The sequence below is a fragment of the Rhipicephalus microplus genome, chromosome X (assembly GCF_043290135.1).
Source record: "Rhipicephalus microplus isolate Deutch F79 chromosome X, USDA_Rmic, whole genome shotgun sequence".
Lineage (NCBI taxonomy): Eukaryota > Metazoa > Arthropoda > Arachnida > Ixodida > Ixodidae > Rhipicephalus > Rhipicephalus microplus.
This window is the reverse complement of record NC_134710.1, coordinates 79997339-80019049: the sequence shown is the minus strand read 5'-3', so window position 1 is coordinate 80019049 and position 21711 is coordinate 79997339. Positions and strand designations below refer to the sequence as shown.

Below are 21711 nucleotides of genomic sequence, written 5' to 3'. Positions count from 1 at the left end.
CTCATCAGATGTGCCCCCAAAAACCAAATGCTAACATGCCACGTCTGCCCAAATAAGTTGCTTGAAAACACTGAATGAAATATATTTACAATGGTGAGGAAAGGAACAAGAAAAATCATTTATTTGGCTCAGCTTGATAAAAACTATGCTTTCATATAGAGTATTTAGACTAATCTAACGAGTACTCGATTGAGCAAGTTTATAACAAATATGCTCATGAATAAATTGCTACCACATTTCATCAGTAAAACTATCACAATCCAATTTTTACAATCAGAAAAAAAATAAAAAGAGAGAGACAAGCACAATTTTCTTTCAAAAAATGAAAAATTTATTTTTCTGGCTGTTTACCTTCTATTACTACTTTTGGATATGCCTCCATTGCACACCACTACCTTGACAAAGCCAATAAACCCCAAGTTGCTTATGAAAGTCTGCAAGCTTTTCTTCTGAGGTTCGGATATTTTTTCACTTTCAGCACGCAATAATTTCTCCGGAACGACGTGCAGCTGCAGATCTCCATTTACGCTACTCACGATCACAAGCCTTGGGCACACAAAAAAGACACGACGCAGCCATACTTAGTGTGCACAATAACCTGCCTTTGTTATGCACTTTCTTAATAAAAATGGCGCATGACAATTTGCTGCGTTTCACTGGGAGCAGATACGACGTGCACAGGCCCTATGCAAAACAACGCAAACTGACCACAACATGTGCTCAGGCACCATTATGTTACGGCGATGACACTGCATCTGAATACTCTGATGGGAGTGCTAGTGCCACATATGTGGTTTTCGTTTCATGTGATTATAATGCACAGACAATCTTTGTTCCCATTTTCACTCTCATTTGACTTCTTTTTTTTTTCCCCTTCCCTTGCATTTTCCCCTCTAGTCAAGCTTTTGTGTTCTTCTGTTCTACACTGTATTCCAGTTGGGGAACTGAAGAACGTGAGGTGAATATAAAAAAACGAAAGCTTTTTGTTGCTTTCTTTACTGATAAAGCCGACCTTTCTCCACCTACAGGCTAGGGGTGGGGGAGTTACCAGCTTTATCCACTGACCTGATTGATATGTGGGGTTTAACGTCCCAAAACCACCATTTGATTATGAGAGACGCCGTAGTGGAGGGCTCCGGAAATTTTGACCACCTGGGGTTCTTTAACGTGCACCCAAATCTGAGTACACGGGCCTACAACATTTCCGCCTCCATCGGAAATGCAGCCGCCACAGCCGCGATTCGAACCATTTTATCCACTGACCTTTCTTTTACACTTGTCTCACTTTCTCCCTCCATGTCACAATTTGCCTTCGATTTGCTTTTTAAGTCTTTGTGACAGAAAACTTCTGTGTTTTTTTTTGTCATTTTGCTTTCTTTTGTTCACCTGAATTGCCCCATCAAGATTGTAATGTTCATTGCGCAGAATCCCCGTCCCCATCGATCACTGCGACAGTTTGTCTTAACAGAAGAGGCCTGTTATGCGGGTAATCTTGAGCAGATTTTTTTGTTTTGAGTTTTTTTTTAATGAACAACACCCTCATGTTTTTTGTTTTAAGAAAAAAATTTTCTTAACAAAGTTCGCCTTAACGGGAGTTTACTGTACTTAAAGGGGCCCTAGAACCCTTTTTTGAGTAACCATGAAATTAATTCACAGGAAAAGCATATTGTCTCACAATTTCAACACCGCAAAAATCTTGGGTATTTGTCCAGTACGAGCCGAGTTACAAAGATTTGTCACACACTGCACTCACATTCTCTCTTCTCTCGTCCCAATGAAGGCACTGGAAGCTAAGCAGGGAGGGGTGAGAGGGGCAAACTAAAAACGTCTTGCGCGCGTTGTGACGTTGAGCGCTTTTTTTCTCTTTTTTTTTTCTCTTTAAATACGTGGCTTTTTCAGTGCGATCGTGCACGTACGCGTAGACAAGTAACGGCCTTCTATGGCCTCCTGTAACGCCCGAGCGCGCCATGTTCAAATCAGCCAATGGCTGATCGATGGGCTTATTACGAGCGATTTTTGGACTTATTGCGTGATTTGTCTAAAAACGAGAAAGCAATTTTTAGCTGATTTTGATAATTTATTGTGAATTTCAGGCCCCGTGCTGCATTATAATCTTTGGCCCGCGTGTTGTCAAGAGCCTCTACTACCGATCGGCAGCATTTTCTGACCCTGCTCAAAAAGTGTTGCAGGGCCCTATTTAAAAAATGCCTTTGTAGAACCTAGTGATAACTGACTATGTGGTGGTTCCGTGTTTGGCAGACAGTTAGTGATCAGCAATGGAACATGCATAAATCATCGTGCTTTTTCTAGCAGTCCTCATTTTGTAACCAGTCTGGAGCTCTGCATGTGACAATTATATAATACCATATTTACTAGAATGTAATGTGAGCTTTGTTTTTTGCTTTTTCCACCCCAGATTTTTGCTACTAATATCGACCCTCACGTACCGAGTACCGAATTTCCTTTTTTTTTCCCTTCCTGGATGCAATAAAATTTCACCTTTCGCGTTACAATTGCAGTCATGTTACAATTGAAAAAAAACCACTTAGTGAGCAATACACGGCGCAACGCTTACACAACCTTTGTTTTCATGTGCTTTCTTTAACGCTTTGAAGGCAAGCTTTAAATCAAAGACTTGCGATTTTTTCCAGAATGCAAACCCATGTGCACTGGTGGAAAGCAAGGCAAGAGAAAGTGAACTATGCACTGGATTATTTTTTCCTGTTATTAAAAATGTTTTTTGGTTGTGGCATTGCAACAATAACACCAATCTCAAAGCTTCGTTTTCCTTGTTTGATTACCACCCATGGCGGCATGATTCAAGTTAGTAGCCACTAGTATTTGTATGCCCAAACGTTGCTGGCCATGCCTGACAGGGTGGTGCTTCATGTGCACAGAAACTGCAGCGCTGGTTTCCCTATAGTGCTCAAAGCAACCTGTGGCAGCTTTACAGCTATGAAACATACAAACGTGTGTAATAATTTACTCAAAAATATAATAAGACATCAATAGGTCCCTGATGAGTAAAGAAAGGGATGAGCAAAAACTTAACTTACGCAGGTGAGATAGGTACACGAACCCTCATATCTAGGTCTACTGGATTCCCAAGCCAGGAACCATTGGGGTAGTCATCCACTGGAAAATATTAAGCGCAAAGAAACTGAGTTTGAAGCATTCAAATGCAAATGTGATAAAAAGTGGTGAATCCAGAGGGGGGCGGTAAAAACAATGGCCCCCACCCCCCAAAAAGTCATGTCAGCACCCTGTTAGGTACGGCGCCTTAGCTTTCAAGGGAGCGGTGTTCTTTTGATCGTCGCACAAGTCTCCGAACGGCTGCTGGTCTATATCTGCCATGTATTGTCCTTCCAGGCCGAAGGGTAAGGCATCGTACCACCATGACGACGTAGGCCGTTTCCCGAGAGCACGACAAGGGTTTACATGGTGGCAACATCTTCCTTAGAAGGGACAGCGGCGGCAGCCGTAAATTGCTCCGCTAATTGAGTGAGCAGTTCAGGAGACCCTTTTGAGCTTGGTTGCGGCAGCCTTTTTAATGTATGCTGTCGTGAGCTCGGGACCCCTCGCCCAGCAAGACGCTCATGACAAAGAAGAGCCACATTGGTGACACAGTGCACTACAGCGACCAAGCCTCAATATTGGACGTTTACTCGGCAGTGTGTGCGCGTCACCCTCGCAAGTTGTGTGTGACAGGTGATTGGACAGTGTAATTTGGCGCCCTTTTCCTGATCCACGGATCGGGAAAAGGAGACTGTTTATAATCAGCCCTCGCGGGCTGCTTCTTGTGCTTCTTCGATGCAGTGCTGATGCTTTTCGATGTAGAGCCTTCGACGAGATCGTCACAATGTAGGGCGACATCTGCGTTTACATGTTCGTCAAGTGGCAAGAAACTCTCACTTGTAATAATGTAAAATAAACCTCTGTAAATATCTCCTGAAAAACACGCCTTCCTCCCTGCAAGTTGGGCTAAACAAATCCAGTGGGGGCGGCCAGCTACCCACAACGAGACACGCCGGACCCGAACCGCAACGACTGGCAGCAGAAATGATATGATGTCAGACCTCAGTCCTAACAACTGGATGACAACGGTTCGATAAGATGGACATCTGAAAGTGAACGGAGGCCAGCTGATATATAACTGCCTACAGATGGTGGGATTGAGTTTGTCGGACTGGAAGGCAACGCTGAAGCCTGCTACCCGGATGACCTAACACTGAAGGATGGTTCCTCGTGGCACTGCTGACAGCTCCGGAGGGAACATGCCTGAATTCATGACTGCATATGGTGAGTGCATGGCTGTTCTTAGTTAGAATATCACCAGGATTTGTGAAGCAGTGATTTTGGTACTGTTGACAGAAGTAGGTATAGTACGTCAAAGTTGTTTAAGCAGCGAAGAGTTAGCAGCACTGGGGGCAGCCATGAATTTGAAGGCACTAAAGAAGCCAGAACTGTTAGAGTTAGCCCTAGAGTTGGGTCTCCAAATTGCCAACTTGAAAGGAAAGCCAGAAGTGATTGAGGCGATCGAGGCGATTGGAGCAGACGATGACGAACTCGAAAAATGTTTAGAGTACATCGAGCTTCAAAAAGAGGAAGAGAAGCGCAAGCGAGAAAGAGAGAAAAGGTGGCTTAGGGAGCAGGCAGATCACTGCAAGCACAAACAGGAAAGAAAGAAACTCAAGCGGGAAAGAGAAGAAAGATAGCACAGGGAAGCTAAAGAAAAGGAGAAGCGCAAGCGGGAAAGAGAGGAAAGAGAGCGCAGGCATGAAGAACATAGGAGGAAGATGCAGGCATTAGATGAAGAGATAGAAAGGATACATCGTGAAGTGGTGGCATTGGAGCAAAGACGCCAGATACCTGTAGATGTAGCGCATGAATGGTGCGATGTAGCGGCGGTGCCGTTAAAGGCCGAAAAGAAGGCTACTGGTCAGACATCTGTAGATGTAGTGCTCGAACGGTGTGATGTAGTGGCAGTGCCGTTTAATGCCGAAGAGAAAGCTACAGGTCAGACATCTGTAGATGTAGCGCACGAGCGGTGTGATGTAGCGCCAGTGCCATTTAAGGCCAAAGAAAAGGCTAGTACTTGTGAGGGAAAAGTAGATACCCTAACTCGTTTCGAGCGAAGAAAGCTTGCGGTGAGAGCAGGGTGTGAGGGTTCCGTGGTGGTAGAAACAGAGTTAAGATTAAGAGTGTTCCACGACAATAGAACCTTGCAGCCCTATAGACGATGTCAATGAGTATCAGAGGCGGACGAAAGGCTACAAAGTTGGCACCAAGGAGCGTGCCAAACAGAGAAAGTGTACGAAAAACCGAAGCACGGCAAAGCTCGCGATCAGCGTGACGCATCTCATGAAAAGCTTGAAACGGCATAGTGAAATTGCGAGAAAAATGTCGTCACCTCTGACACCTCGGTGTAGCATGCGTCCAAGCGGCCGGAGAGTAAATAAATTAAAAGTGCAATATACGCGGCAGCGGTTGAGCAATGAATCGATAGGCAATCATCAGGACTGTTCGCATGAGACAGCAGAGGAGCATATTGATGATGATGAACGTCAGAGTAGGACGAAAGGCTCTCAAGTCCACACAAAGAAGCGTGTGCAAAGGAGAAAGCATCCAAAGGGCAACAGTGAGGCAAAACTCATGATGAGCACAATGCGGTTGAGTAAAGGCTTCAAACGGCGGAGTGAAATCGCGAGAAAAGTGCCGTTGTCATCTCTGACGGGTCTGTACCTTATGCGTCCGAGCTGCTGGAAAAGAAAAGCACATCGTACGCGGCAGTATTCAAATGACAAATTACAAGACAGTCATCAAGACAGTGCACGCAAAAGAGCCAACGAGCATGTGGGTGCTGATGAGCATCAGAGGTGGGCAAATGGCTCCGTAGAGGGCACCAAGAAGCATGAAAAACAGAGAAAACGTCCTAAAGACAAGCGGGTGAAAATCGCAACGCGTTTGAGTAATGTGTTCAAATGACGGAGCGAAATTTCGAGAAAGTTGCCATGTCGGAAGCATTCGAGCGGCTGAAGAGCAAAGAAAAGAGCAGAGGGCAGTGAACCCTTTCATCGTTCTTGTGGAGTATTGGACGGGATTCGGAATACAAATGTGGGTGGTTTTCGTGAGCTGACAGGAAGGGATGACAGCAAGTTGGCATCGAGGAACGTCGTGGGGTTTAGTAGCAAGGCGATCGACTTTTACGTGTGTTGTACACCCCACTTGTCGAGAAAATCATTCTGGTCGCGACCACTGCCAGTTCGACTGAAAGTTGTTGAGAACAGCTGTTATCTTCTCAAAAATGTTGACTCGGGACTGTAAAAAGGAACGTTTTATTTGTTTACTTCAGTGATTTCATAAATAATTAGTTTGAACTTTGTTTTCGTCAGCGCTCTATCATTTTGGTAGCCTATATGCGTAGTACAGTCGAGCCCACATATAACGGCCCCACTTAAAACAAACTTTCGCTTAAAATGAACAATATCCGCGTGACCGTCAAAATATACATTGGTTCAATGGCACAAAATCGCACTTGCAACGAACGTCTCCCAGCGCTGCTGATAGTTTACAGCGAACTGAGTCAGCGGCCTGCCGACTTCCCGGGAAACCAATTTCGACCACCGATCAGGCATCGGCGAGGTGCCCATACATTCTTATTGTTAAATGCCGACCCTGCCTCCGCGCCCCTCTAGTTGCCGCTCTCCCCGACCGCTTTTTGTTACGCACCCCTCCGTCCTTTGTCCCCCCCGCTACCCTGAGTACCCCGCATCGCCAGACGAGGCCCGTGTTTTCACAGTGCCACCGATCTTTCGAAGACCGGTCGGCCATCAACCCTGTTTTTGATCGCTAGTACTGTCGATGGTGTCGCCGGCCTGGAGTGACCAGACCATTTGCCAACATCGTCGGCCACCGACTGTATCCGATAGTCTGCGACTAGTGCACACACGTACGCTACCCCACCGACTCTGATAATTTGCGATTAGTTTCGTGTTTAGGACTTGTTTTTACTCACTTCGCACTCGGCTGAGCATGCCTTCTGTGCGCATGCGGAAGCGCGAAAACGATTGTTAATTTGCGCGGAACGAATCGCGAAATATTGAAGTTTGTGAGGCCACGCAAACCCGCCGGCGCAACAAAACGATTTTTTGACAACGGCCGCCGATTCTTCGAACCCCGCCGCACGCACCGATTCAGGCGGCCATGCACTCTTTCCAAGTTTTTCTACATGCGAGTTTCGCGGACCTTTCAAGCAAGCTACCCAACCTGCCTCCTTCCCGTGTGTTTTGGTTCTTAATGTTGCCCTCCCGCCGCATCCTCCCCTCTTTTTATCGCAACTCCTTGCCTTTCTCTCGCAAGTCTGCTCATCTCTCTTGTTCACAACCCCTTCGCCCGTCTCCGCTGCTCCGCGACGTGGCTCGAATTAGTTTCGTTTTCTGACTGGAAATGAACCTAGAGCTGTTGCACGCACTCTGGCATGTGTGTCGCGTGTGCGCGTCTTGCTCGCTCTTGGTTTGCGTGTGTGGTCATGATGGCCGATGGGACGACTAGCACGCTTTTTCGTGCCGCTCAACAAAACGTCGAAACTGTGACCACTTGGCTTGAGCATAATCAGCGCGTTAGGTGCCGCGTTGCGGAGCGCTTGCTCATAGCTGTTGACCACCTGGCAGCCAACTTGCCGCTTCGGGAATCCCTATATTCAGCTGTGGAGTTAGTGAATATTTCGTGGGCTGTGGTGACGACTACATGCGCGCGAAACTGTTTTCGCGAGACCAACTTCGTCGACGTCGGGCCCGATGCCGAGCCTGAAGCTTCTGAACTGTGGCGGTGATTTGTGGCCACGCGTCGTCGACTCCGACCCGAGAGAGCGGGTGGGACATCTGTTGCGATGGTTTAATTACGGCCGATGATGATCCCAACACTGCGGAACCATGCACGGATTGGGGCATTGTGAATTAAGTATGTGGCGAGAGCGATTTGAAGGAATCGGACTGCGAGAACGACGAAACTTTGGAGCCAGTGCCTCATGCAGCTTATGCCGCGAGCCTCGGCGAACGAGCACCCTGCCGTTTTAAATGAACTCGAGAACACGTGCATCGCGGACTTTTTGGGGCAAAAAAAGTTGGTGTTTTCACTCGCAACTGTTTTTAAAAGCTGTGTTTCATTTACTATGAACTTCGGGATACAGCGAACGGATGCCACGTCACGCTCAGGTTCGTTATAAGCGGGCTCGACTATATATATATTTGTTAGAAGGATAGCGACACGCATTACAGAGAGTTCCAAGGCTAGTGAGATGAGATCCCTGAAATTAAGATGACGACAGCTGACCTGGAAAAGAGTTTATGGCATTTCCGTTACATGTCATGTGTAGACGCATGTAAATATCAGGTCAGTGTACCACTAGTTGAATAGTGAAAACGTTAGAGTTGAAGCCAGAAGCTTGCGGGGAAAAAATGAGTGAAGCTATGCTTTGTGTGAGTTTTGAGAAGAGCCATGCCAAAGTTGTTTTCATTTCTTTACTGTTTTTTTTTCCGCATGTGTTTTGTATGGAGGCGATTAAAATAAAGTTATCACGGGAGTTGCTGACTTGTTTGGTGAGAATTCAAACCGAGAAAAGCACAGCTAGAATAATCACACATCCACCGAGTAGATGCTCATGGCACTAGTACGTGTCGTTACAGATGTCGGTTGTGAACAGCGTTCCTGATGGGGCAGCATGCCAGATTTTATATTTTCTTTCCACTGGGACAGTTTTAGCTTTGGCGGCGCAATGTTTTGGATCGATAGGGTCAGGCGCAAGCTTCTCTTTATTATCAATGACCAAGTCGTTGCCCTAATATAACGAGAGCCTCAAGTCGATTCTTGCTTTCACCGGCCGGCTGGTGCGTTGAATTCTTTTTTAGTTTTTTGGAAGGACCACTGAGTCTGTGTGTTTTACAGCTCTTACATGCTTTCAAAAGTGTCTGCTTTTAGTGTTGCGATGGGAAGGACACAGAATTAATACTAAGATATGGGAAAAGGCTATCACGAGTGGAGCTAAGCCTGGTGGTTTTTAGTGGAGGACTGACGTGTGCTTGCTGGTTTGTGGCTGTGTTTTCGGTGCACTTTTCGCAGGTGCTTATGTTGTCATGTGCAGGTAGGATGACGGAGGAGGTCACCTCATCCCTGCGTGCGGCGTTCTCTAGGGTTTTGCAGTGATGTGATCATCGAACCTACTGTTCAGGTCAAGAGTAGGGGAGGACGAGCCGACAGGCTGCCATACAGATCCCTCTACACAGTACCTGCTGGACACTGTATCTCGGGATTTTTCTTCCCCGGCGGAGAAGCTGTTAAGTACGGCACCTGGGCTAACAAGGAAGCGGTGTTTTTTTGAACCTCGCACTAGTCTCCGAACAACTGCCAGTCTATATTTGCCATGTATTGTCTCTCCTGACTGGAGGATGAGGCATCGTGCCACCACGACGGCGTAGGCCGTTTCGCGAGAGGAAGGCAAGGGTTTACGCAGTGGCAACATCTTCCTTGGAAGGGACAGCGGCGGCAGCCGCAAGTCCCCCCGCTATTTGAGCAAGCAGTTCGACAGACCCTCTTGAGCTTGGTTACGGCGGCCCTTTAGATGCATGCTGTCGTGAGCTCGGGACCCCTCGCCCAGAGGGACGCACATGATAAAGAGCCACATTCGTGACACAGTGCACTGCAGCGACCAAGCCTCAATATTGGACGTTTACTCGGCAGTGTGTGCGCGTCACCCTCGCATGTTTTGTGTGACAGGTGATTGGACAGTGTGATTTGGCGCCCTTTCCCTGATCCACGGATCGGGAAAAGGAGACTGTTTATAATCAGCCCTCGCGGGCTGCTTCTTGTGCTTCTTCGAAGCAGTGCTGATGCTTTTCTATGTAGAGCTTTTGACGAGATCGTCACCATGTAGGGCGACATCTTCGTTAACATGTTCGTCAAGTGGCGAGAAACCCTCACTTGTAAATAATGTAAAATAAACCTCTGTAAATATCTCCTGAAGAACGCGCTTTCCTCCCTGCAAGATGGGCTAAACGGGTTCGATGGCGGTGGCCAGCTACCAACGACGAGACCCGCCGGACCCAAGCCGCAATGACTGGCAGCAGAGATGGTGTGCTGTCGGACCTCAGTCCTAATAACCCCCATTCCTCACTTCTGTGCTTGTAGTCCACCTCCTATCACCAATTAGGAAAAATGAGTGAAACCAATGTGAGCACGCATTCAGAGTATTTATGCTATGAAAGGCTTTTTCTGCTATTAAACTCAAAGAAGTGATGACCACGCTCCCCTTTTTGGTGCTACTTCAGGCAACCCCCCCCCCCCAAATGAGCGACTGGATCCACCCTGGGTAATAAATATATGGCAGCACTGAAAGACATGCCACAGTAACCTGCAACTGCCACTGGCCAACACTGTCATCCTCAGCTGCTTCTAAGATGCTGGTGCAGCAGCGTGTGTGTTTGCACAACAGAAGTGTCCAAGAGCCTTGTACAGGATGCACAATGCAGAATAACTGAGCACAGAACACATACTTCTCCTTGAGGCTACATTCAACAAAGCTACAAGATTAGTCACAAGCTGCACATATGGTTGAACCACGACAAGACCAGCACATGCTCAAAACTTGATCGTAACTGAAAGTTGGGATGCTGGTTCATAACTGAAAGTTGGGTCTTAAAGCGATTCATGTTGTCAGTTGCCAAATCTCTGGTACTATATATACAAAATGCTTGTGTGAAGCTATAAAGAAGACAACCAGTGCGCCCTCTATATGCAGAAGCTATTGTGCACTTAAATTACTGAACGAAAAATTTCCTAGAAAACATTACATCATAGTTCTCCACAGCCAACATGGCCCACAACATGGGTCACTATGTTCACAATGCTGGGCCTATATCCCTCACGAAGTTTTTGTATACACAGAGCAGAAGAAAGTGCCAGCTCTTTGAAAACAGCCTAGTCATGCAGGCTTCGATAAGCAAGATGAATGCCCCTGGCTTTCGCATGCATAACAGCACCTCTAAACAGAGCATTCAATGTCTTAGAACTTACAAACCGTTTTTAATGAGGCTATTTTCATCATTATATGGTCTGGTGGTAACCACTTTCTATATATATATATATATATATATATATATATATATATATATATATATATATATATATATATATATATATATATATATATATATATATATAGAAAGTGGTTACCACCAGACCATATAATGATGAAAATAGCCTCATTAAAAACGGTTTGTAAGTTCTAAGACATTGAATGCTCTGTTTAGAGGTGCTGTTATGCATGCGAAAGCCAGGGGCATATTCAAACCTCAATATAACAAACCCATATATAACGAAATATTGCTTATAACAAAATAAATGAAGAGTAGTCTTGCATTAGCTACAGTTAGAAATACTATACCTTTGAATAAACTTTTTAATATAACGAACTTATTTTCATGTGAGATTCCACTTTGTTATAACGAGGTTTGGATGTAGTGAATATGTTTTAAACATATACAAACAGCATTACTATAGCAATGTATCGCGCAAAATATGTATATGTCGACCCATAGTGATCCCAATGTGATGGAAAACCAAACCAAACCAAGTTTACTAGAGATGCATACAATAATAATGTGTGGGGTTTAACGTCCCAAAACCACCATATGATTATGAGAGACGCCATCGTGAGGGCTCCGGAAATTTCGACCACCTGGGGTTCTTTAACGTGCACCCAAATCTGAGCACACGGGCCTAAAGCATTTTCGCATCTATCGAAAATGCAGCCACCGCAGCCAGAATTTGATGCCGCAACCTACCGGTCAACAGCCGAGTACCTTATACCCGTCACACATGGCAACTTAAGTGCACTTTGAGCGAGTACACTTCGCCATGAGTGTCATTTGCACACTGTCATACGAGAAAGTTTAGTGTCACTCGCAGCAAAGTACACTTGCCGGTAAGTGTGTTCGCTAACCTCATTTCGCTGTGACAGCTGCGACGAAATGTGTAGCGTTGGTATCAGCGACTTGTACATAAATACGCTGTTGCCTAAAGCGGCACTCATACTATTTTTAAACCATTGCTTTTGTTTTGAGGAATACTGATATGCATTAAAACAAGTCATAAAATACCACAAGAAACCTCACTACTCTAATCGTCGGGAAGTTTGCGGCCACGTCCGCTAGGGCGATGCGGCAGCACATGCTGTGCAATGGCTGCTATTGCCGCGTTGTTTACTTCCAGGCAGACTTGCACATGAGTAGACGAGTCGTTCTTCAGTCGTTTACGATAGCGTGTGCTGCTAATTCTACTTGCCCAAAGACAACATGGTCCGACGATGAGACACAGGCGCAAAAATAACAAATATACGGTGTGCTACAAATGCCACTGCCATCATTTCGAAAGTACAATTCACTTTCTTGTGTAGCAGCGAACCACCAAAATGACACTTCATGAGCGTAAGTACACACGCTCAAAGTGTATACTTAAGTTGCCACGTGTGACAGGGCTATTAGCCACTAGACCACCGCGGCGGGGCAAATTTACTAGAGATGCAAAACAAGCAGCAGCACTTGTTTGATTAATTGAACATGTTAGAGCAAAAATAGCATCATGTATTTCAACATTACGGTTCACTGCTCACATGAAATCGCTTTCTTTCTGGCACATCACTGACTGTTCAATTAATTCTGTTTGCTGTTAAGGCTGCATGAACTCAATTTATGAAATCATCTGCAGCTGCCACAAACATGTAGTGTCACCTCATTCGCAATAACGAGTCCATAAGTGGCTTCTTCGGGTTTCGCCCACGCAGTGTGACGCAATGTCTGTTCATTTTACTGCCCACCTGCCAATTCAAACTCCGCTTAATTAAAACAATTTTAAAGTCCCCTTCAAGTTTGAATTAATGAGCTTTTGCTGTACAAGCACAAAGACACCTAAAAAGTATAGCAGCAGGCCTTCGGCGCTGCTTCACAAGTGCTACAGAGATTTGAGCTCCTAAGGACAGTAAAAAGGCATGCATTAGTTACTTTCATACACAACTTTTAAAAGAATTTTGTAGTCCTAAAAAGCCAGAAAAATTAAATGTTGATTGTAATTAATGAATTTAGGCCTCATGCCAAAGCTATGAAGCAAGCAGCTGTCTAACTAATAAAGCAAAAATATTTTAACAAAATTCTGTGTACCGGTATGTACTCCTTTAATGCATAAGAAAATTACAATGAAAAGCAGATATTTCTTCAAGCAAAATAAAGCTCACCAGTTCCACCAGCTGGTGATGATGCACAGGCAGGCATACTGGCCCTAAAAAAGAAGAGAGATTATTAAAAAACACTGCTGGGATTTCTCCAAGGTCACTTATCACTATGCAGTGCACATATTTTAGTTGTTTGCTACCCTAACACTCTGTATTGGCATAACTTTACCAGTATTTGCCTGGCCTTTAATTTATAATTCCCAATTTTATAGCAAGGCAAGAGTAAACCAAATCCTAAAAATGCATTTTTCTATCTATACATATCATGCACCATATTAATTTTCATGTTCGTCTCTTCCACACCGATTTCCTTGGGCTGCTTCCTTAGTTGTCTTTCTTTTTTTTTCGAGATTTTGAAAATAGTAAAAAAAACCACCTAAAACTGCTGTATAATCTGTGTGCCGGTTCGTAGTGAAGCTCGTAACTTTAAGTAAATGATGACAACACATGTGGAAGAATACAGGCTATACCAATAGTGTTGCACCTTATAACAAGCTCTTGACTTTTGAACGATGACTCGCCCTTGCTCTGCAAGCTCCACAGAGCAGACTATAGGCTACTCTTGAAACCAGAAGTGCATCTTCCAACCAAAGGCAAGATTTACTCCCTAAAAATATTTGTCGTAATGAGAGGATGAGCAGCAAAAATAAATGGCCAAGACCCACAGGAGGCCTCTTTAGAACTAAATATGGCTCAAACTACACACAGGTACAACAAATGTAAATGTACAACAAATGTTCTCAGCAAGTGACTGCAACTAACCACTCAACTAAGCAAAACCGTACTTTTCAAATAGCAGGTACAAGTCTCCTTTTTCTGCTGTGGACCCCTAGCAACAATTATAATAACTAGGAAATTTAAAGCCTGTGGTGTACACATGTGACAAAAAATAATGCTGAGTTGAAGGTTATAAAAACTCGTCAAAAAGCTTCAGTTTTACTTTTAGTTAATTTTTTTACTTACATATTTATTGCTGCCTGTCACAGTGGTACTATATAAAGCTGTTCTATGCTTGTATACAGAATTTGCTGCACTGGTGACCGAAGGTACAACCACTCAAACGCAGGACTGCAAACAGTTGCTCTCTCACCTTGTCTCACTAGAGGGTGTACTGGCAGAGCTCCCAGCAGATGCTGGTGTTTGTAGCATTGTTGTAAGACTGTGGATCTTGTCCCCAAGGTTGGAGTAGCGTGTCTCAACTGCACTAAGCTTGTTGGAGATCCCCTCTAGCCTTTCCATAACCTCAGCCTGCAGCTCTGCCAGTTGTGTCTGTTGAAGATATGGTAAGAACACACACATTGAGCTATACATCATCGTTTGCGCTCGAGTGTTCCAGAAGTTTTAATACTGCATTAAACAGCTTCAAGAAAACCATAATTTCGAACAGGGCTGATTTCCACATTTTGAAAATGAAGTCTTAGAAGCACTAACCACCTATGACTTTGGAAGTACTCTTCATCAGCACTGCTCTTGAGAAAACCAACAAGCCATCAAAGCGCATGACACTACTGCCGACCCAGCTTCCTAAAAAGCCCATAGCATCATATGAAGAAACCCTTCGCAAATTAATGCAGTCGCTGTCTTGACAGAACATTTATCCTATATACCTCATTTTAGTGCATGTACTTCATTTCATTATAGAATATATAATGGAGATATTAAGAATAAATTAACTGCCAAATAAGTGACCCAGTTTTTTTAGTTAATGAAGCTTTGTACGGCTCTTTCATGTTCACTTATCAAGAAGTCCTCTGAATCTCAAATTCACGCCTTTCAAAAACTGCTTAATGTTCCAGTCAGCAAGGAAATCAGAAGTAGATGAGCAATACTTTGAAAGTAATGTTTAAATTAGAATTAGGACGTAGTCCTGCAGCCTGACTACATCCACAGCTGGACAAAGGCCTCTCCCATGTACCGCCAGTCAACTCGGTCCTGTGCTTGCTGCTGCCAATTTATACCCGCAAACTTCCTAATCTCATCTGCCCACCTAACCTTCTGTCTCCCCCTAACCCGCTTGCCTTCTCTGGGAATCCAGTTAGTTACCCTTAATGACCAGCGGTTATCCTGTCTACGCGCTACATGCCCGGCCCATGTCCATTTCCTCTTCTTGATTTCAACTATGATATCCTTAACCCCGGTTTGTTCCCTAATCCACTCTGCTCTCTTCTTGTCTCTTAAGGTTACACCTACCATTTTTCTTTCCACTGCTCGCTGCGTCGTCCTCAATTTAAGCTGAACCCTCTTTGTAAGTCTCCAGGTTTCTGCTCCATAGCTAAGTACCGGCATGATGCAGCTGTTATATACTTTCCTCTTGAGGGATAGGGGCAATCTGCCTGTCATTGGAATCATTTGAATGTAAATATGCCCCAAAATGCTGAGCAGGCTCACCAAAGAGATTTATCGTTTCCAAATATGTCATATCCTTAGTTTAAGTGAGCATGGCCTTCAATACTTTTTTTTTTCTTTTAGATTTCAAATATAACTTCTGACCCTATCGGTAATATAGACATTTATGAAGTGCAGCACTGATGAGAAATAACTAGCACACACTGCATACTGCATTGCAACACATTAGCCTCATGCAGTACTGTTCAAAGCACTGTGCCAGTTCCCATGCACATAGGATAGCGATCTTCTTCTCCTTTGTTACTGCGCAATATAGCACTCTACATATGACACAAAATGCAAAAACTGGATTCATGAATGCATCTTCTATTACTATTGGCAAGGCAGTGCCAACAGCTTTTCCATTACACATAACTGTGAATAAATGATATGCCAATTACATCAGATTGAATAAATGATATGCCAATTACATCAGATTGCTATAAGCTATAATTAGCACATTATCTTTTCTAACACCACGACTTATCTAGTTTTGCTACCTTCCAGAATGCTTTATGACAAGGCTTGTGCAAATATTCAAATGCTTCGAATATTCAAACAAATATCGCTGCATTTGAATACAGTTCGATTCGAATTCGAGTTGCGGAAAAATTCGAAGTATTCAAAATGAACGAACAGGTGTATATTTCAAAAGGACCAGAGAGACCGCAGATTCAATACGTCTTCGTTTATTGTTGACAGAACTCGAATCTAAAAAAATGTACAGAGCATGCGCCTGGCCAACCTCTTCTTCCTTGTCTCCGCGCTCCAGCTCCAATCTGTTTTCTACATCTTCCCGCCGGCCAGATTCAACCAAAGCAGCCTTTGAGTGAATACAGCAGTAGAATCGGCCTCTTGACCAGTTTTCCTTCAGATGTCCGAAGCAAGCATGTTCTCACTCGTTCATCCTTGCCTGGGAAAATCTTTTAGACCCTGCAGAGTTGCCACTGTGTTCTTTTTCGCGCTTCTCCAAGCAGAAGTACATCTCCTTGTATAGTTGTGTGAGCTTCTGTTCTTCCCCTGGCACCCTTAAGCTCCCTCAGGTACTCCCTTTCCCATTTGTTACACCATGTTATCATGGCCTCTTTTCTTGCACTCCAGTAATTCAGCAAACTGTATTCTCCAAGTTTGTTGTCTTCCTGCTTCTTAATTGCTCGCCTGCCTCCTATAACATCCACTGGTGTGATGGGTTGGGGCTCGTTAGGATCGTCATACACATAAGTAAAAGGCCGGTTGTTAGTCTGCAGTTCTTCTTCATCCATAAGTCGAGCTCCTATAGTTTTCGCCATGGACGTTTTAAAGCTTCTGATCAGTCTTTCATAAAGTCCTCCCCACCATGGAGCTAACTCTGCAATAAATTTCCATTTCCCTTTCACGTTACTGGTATACTGTTGCACCATTTCATCTGCCATCTTTAATATATTCTTTATCTCTTTCTCAGATTCCTTGAACACTCTTGCATTGTCGCTGTAAATTGTTGTACACAATCCTCTTCTAGCTAAAAATCTTTGGAATGTTTGTATAAATGCTTCTAATGAAATCCTCTTGACCAACTCTAGTTGTAGAGCTCTTGTCACTCCACATGTAAATATCACAATGTAGAACTTTGCAATATTGCTGCCTTTCTCTTCTCGAGCATTCAGCTGTCCAGCACAGTCTATACTAACTATGTTGAATGGCCTCGTCTGTGTTATCCTGTCAGCCGGTAGCCATGAAGTTTCCTGCATCATTGGTCTGGAATCGAACCTCCTATATGTGATGTATTTCTTTATAAGTTATTTCACCATCTGTCGACAACGAACAATCCAAAACCTCGTTCTTAAATGTGTCAATGTTGCTGCAATGCCACCGTGCATTGTCACTTAATGCGCATTAAGAACTAAGAGTTCTGGCAACTGACTTTTTCTTCGCAAAACAATAGGATGCTCCTCATCAAAGCTCAAATCACTCCACTGAAGCCTCCCTTTCACTCGTAAGACACCTTGACTGTCTTCGAAGATGTTCATGGCATACAGATTCATGGTGTCATACATTCGTGTCACTGCATTTTGTAACGTCTTCTGCTCCTGCTATATCAGCACAAACTTTGCCTGGTCCATTTCTTCCCCTATAAAAGAACCTATTTTCCTTTTTCTTCTTATATTTCCAATGTAACGCATTAGCCTTGCTGTAACTTCTAATGCTTTCTTGTACGATCTGAACCTGTTCACATCAATTATCTTTTCTTGACTCGCGGTGGTAGTTAAGCTTGCCACGGTCTCTTCGTTGTCTTTGTTGTTGTCTCTGTCCGCTTCTATCGCGATTTCATAATCAGACTATTGTTTTTTGTTCTTCACCCACGTGAGGCCTTTCCACCATAATTCACTGTTCAATAAACGTTTCATTTTCATGCCCTTTGTCATCAAATCCGCAGGATTTTCGTCACTTTTAACATAGCTCCATTGATCCTCTTTGGACTTGCTCTTGATTTCTGCTGCACAATTGTGAACAAACAGATCTTTCATCTTGTTTGACTTTATCCAGCATAGTACAATTCAAGAGTCAGTCCATAATTTAATGCTCTTTACTTTTCTGATGAAATTCTCAGTTATATGACTGGCCAATCTGACTGATATTGTGGCAGCCGACAACTTCATTATTGCTAAGGCAATCCTTTTGATTAGAGCGACTTTATCTTAGCAATTATTAAGCTGGCTTCATTGCTTCCATCAGAGTATTCTGTTACAATGTACTGCTCTCTACGCCATTGGACTTGCATCAGAGAACACATGTAAAGTCGATGCTTTCATTTAAGCTTACATGTTGTTGTCATAGCATCTGCTAATGGTGAAGTCATCTAAGTGCTGAAGCTCCTCCGACCAGTCCTTCGGTGCTGGCTTGGCAACGGGTCGTCCCATTTCAGTTTCGCCATCCAAATTTTCTGCAGCAATATTTTGCTCTAACTGAAAATGGTGTCAAAAAACCTAAAGGGTCGCATAGCCTTGCCATAGCTTGCAGAACTTGTCGTTTTGCGAGTTGTCTCATATCCATGTCCTTTCACCATGTGGTGTCGGGAAAGCTCAACACGTCGTCGATGAAATTCCATTTCAGTTCCAAAACCTTAATTTGTGCATCTTTTCTGATTGCTCGATCTAAATCTTCTCCTCCTTCATCAAGTAGTTTTCTTAGTTCAGCGTTATTTGTAGTCAATTTCCTTAAATTCATTCCTGCACTACGAAAAATGTCCCTTGCTTCTTTGTACAGCTTTGCCAATGTTGAGTATTCGTCGGCTCCTAGTAAGACATCATCAACATAAATTCCTTTACGGAGTTGCATCATAACTGCAGAATATTTCTCTTCGAACTTGTCTAAACGTCGATGAATTGTTGCCGCTAGAAGAAAGCTACTTCGTGTGCTGCCAAATGTTACCCTCGTCATTCTCCATGTTCTTATCTTCGGGTTTCCTACTCTTCGGGTTTGCTACCTAGTTTTTCGCTAGGTATCTTTTCACACTACAAAAATCGCAAGGCGTCTGGGTCATTTTCGTGTATTCCGATTTGTAAAAATCCTTTTTACACATCGAATGACAAGGCAATTTTGTGCTGTTGAAAGTTCATCAGCAAACTTGTGATGTCGAGGTTAAGGTATGGCCCATTTTCCAAGTTGTCATTCAGGGATTCTCCAGGGTTCTGGCTTGACGATGTGTAAAAGACAATCCGTATCTTTGTTGTTGTTCGGTCTTTCTTGATTACTACGTGATGCGGCATGTAGTAGACAAATTTAATTTGTATATCTGATCTGGCAGCTTCTTTGACGTTTTCTGCTATTTCTTGCTTAAAGTACTCTCGGACAGCTTTGTAGTAAAATTGGAGGTCATATTTATCTTTGTTTAATTTCTTTGTCACCTGAATAAGCCTCTTCTCTGCTATAGTGTTATTGTCGCCCAACGTTATGTTTTCCTTCCATGGTAGCCGCACTTGGTATTTTCCTGCTTTGAACTCCACTGTTTGTCAGACGTACTCTAGCACATGGTCATCGCTCAGCTTTGTTACGGGTTTCTCCTTGATTCCCATGGTTTCCAAGTCTCAGAATCTTTGCGATTCATCAACGATCGTGTCAGACTTGGCACTGACCTTGAGTATCATAACCATTTATGATTTCAGTGGTACACAGCAAAGTTCTACTGGACCTGATACCGTCCATCCAAACACCATTTCTATCACCATTACTTTTGGATGAATCTCGCTAATGCGACCAGTAACTACGGCCCAGTAATAATCTGCTCCAATTAATATTGAAGTTTCCAGATTTTCGCTCTCATTGCCCATCTTTTTACTGTCATCAGCCAAACAAATTCATATTGATCTTGCTTTTTCGTGTATTGTCAACTTTGGCAATGATAGTGCGTCGCAGGATATAACTTCTATCTCCAGCGCCTCAGTCAAGACGTGTTCTGGTGTAGGGGCCTTTTTCACGATGAATTCTACAACTTTCCTGTCGAGTTCCATCTCTCCTCTTCCAAATGATCCAACAGTGATCCTTTCAGATTTTTTACTTTGCCCCACCAGTTTTCTTGACAGTCTTTTGAGGATGAATGTCCTCTGGCTCCCATTGTCCAGCAGAATACGTGTGTAGCACCCGCGGCCTTCTCCCTCCATCCACGGAAAGGCTGTCTGCAGTAGTATGCACTTGTGTTCTCCAGACTGCTGTGCGTGCATGTTGCAAAACTTGCTGGTGTCTAACCAGTCAGGTTGTGCGCTGGTACATACGTGCTTATCACTGGCGCTTTTCTGTTGAGTCGACTTTCCTGCAGGCGCATGTGGTCTACACATGGATGTCATGTGCCTCCCCTTGCATGTCTTGCAGTGTACGTTAGCGTGGCATATCTACGCCATGTGGTGAGGTCTAGTGCAACTGAAGCACCTTCGATCCCGCTGCAAGGCTTTTTTCTTTTGTTTCATTGTCATGCTTCTTGTGCAATCTTCCGTGTAATGTACAGTCATCTCACATAAGATGCATTTTTTCATCGAGGTACTTTGAAGCATAGATTTTCTAGTCCGCCTCATGCTGAGTGGTGACTGGGTAACATCGAAATTTTCTTCACGAGTTTCTTCTCTGCTGCGTATATTTATCTTCAAAAGCTCTATTTCTTTCAAACTACAAGTCATCTGTCTAGATGTTGAGTCACAGTTCGTCGTTGCTGGTTCGTTGGTGTCTTTCTCTATTTTCTTCATCTTCATCTGGTTTAGAAGTGTCATTAGTTGCGCTCGATCAACGTCTTCTTTTACCTTCTTATCAATTTCGCTCGTAAGCGTTGTCCCATTAGCTCGAAGCGTCTTCTGCTTCTTCGATAGGACGTCTCTATTCATGCTTAAAAAACTTCTTGAAAGAGCTCTTGCCTGTGTAGGTGCGTCGCCAAAAGTCATCGGTCGTGGTCTTTCCTGCAGTGGTTCGTTGTTGAGCCAAACGCCGCTGTTCCGTTCTTCAACACATTGTTGTGAAGGGGGTTGAAGTCTCCGCAACTGTACTCAGGTATCCTGGTTCACGGCACCAGTTTCGGAAGGACCAGAGAGACCGCAGATCTGATACATTTTCATTTATTGCTGACACAACGTGAATCTAAAAAAAAATATACAGAGCGTGCCCCTGGCCAACCTCTTCTTACTCGCCTCCGAGCTCGATTGATAGGTAGGGTTTAACGTCCCAAAACCACCATATGATTATGAGAGACGCCGTAGTGGAGGGCTCCGGAAATTTCGACCACCTGGGGTTCTTTAACGTGCACCCAAATCTGAGCACACGGCCCCACAACATTTCCACCTCCATCGGAAATGCAGCCGCCGCAGCCGAGATCCGAACCCGCGACCTGCAGGTCAGCAGCCGAGTACCTTAGCCACTAGACCACCGCGACGGGGCTCGCCTCCGAGCTCCAGCTTCAATCTATTTTCTACAGGTGTATATTAGTCCGCATGTAGCCCCTCTCAAAGTGGTTTCACTGCAGTAAAGGGGTGCTAAGCCATGAAAGCACCTTATGAAAAAAAAGAAGCCAAACTGCCATGAAGTCCCAC

General features: G+C 44.1%; 1 protein-coding gene across 4 annotated transcripts in view; it reads right to left on the bottom strand.

Moving 5' to 3' along the window:
• LOC119176154 (protein BANP) overlaps positions 1-21711 on the bottom strand; it is a 71815-nt gene that overhangs the window by 29789 nt on the left and 20315 nt on the right. For all 4 annotated transcript variants that reach the window (XM_037427302.2, XM_075877201.1, XM_075877203.1 and 1 more), the window contains exons 4-6: positions 14370-14548; positions 13283-13326; positions 3057-3135 (exon numbers count right to left, since the gene is read on the bottom strand). In XM_037427302.2, coding sequence (XP_037283199.2) covers positions 3057-3135; positions 13283-13326; positions 14370-14548 — 302 coding nt within the window. The remainder of the gene's footprint in view (positions 1-3056; positions 3136-13282; positions 13327-14369; positions 14549-21711) is intronic.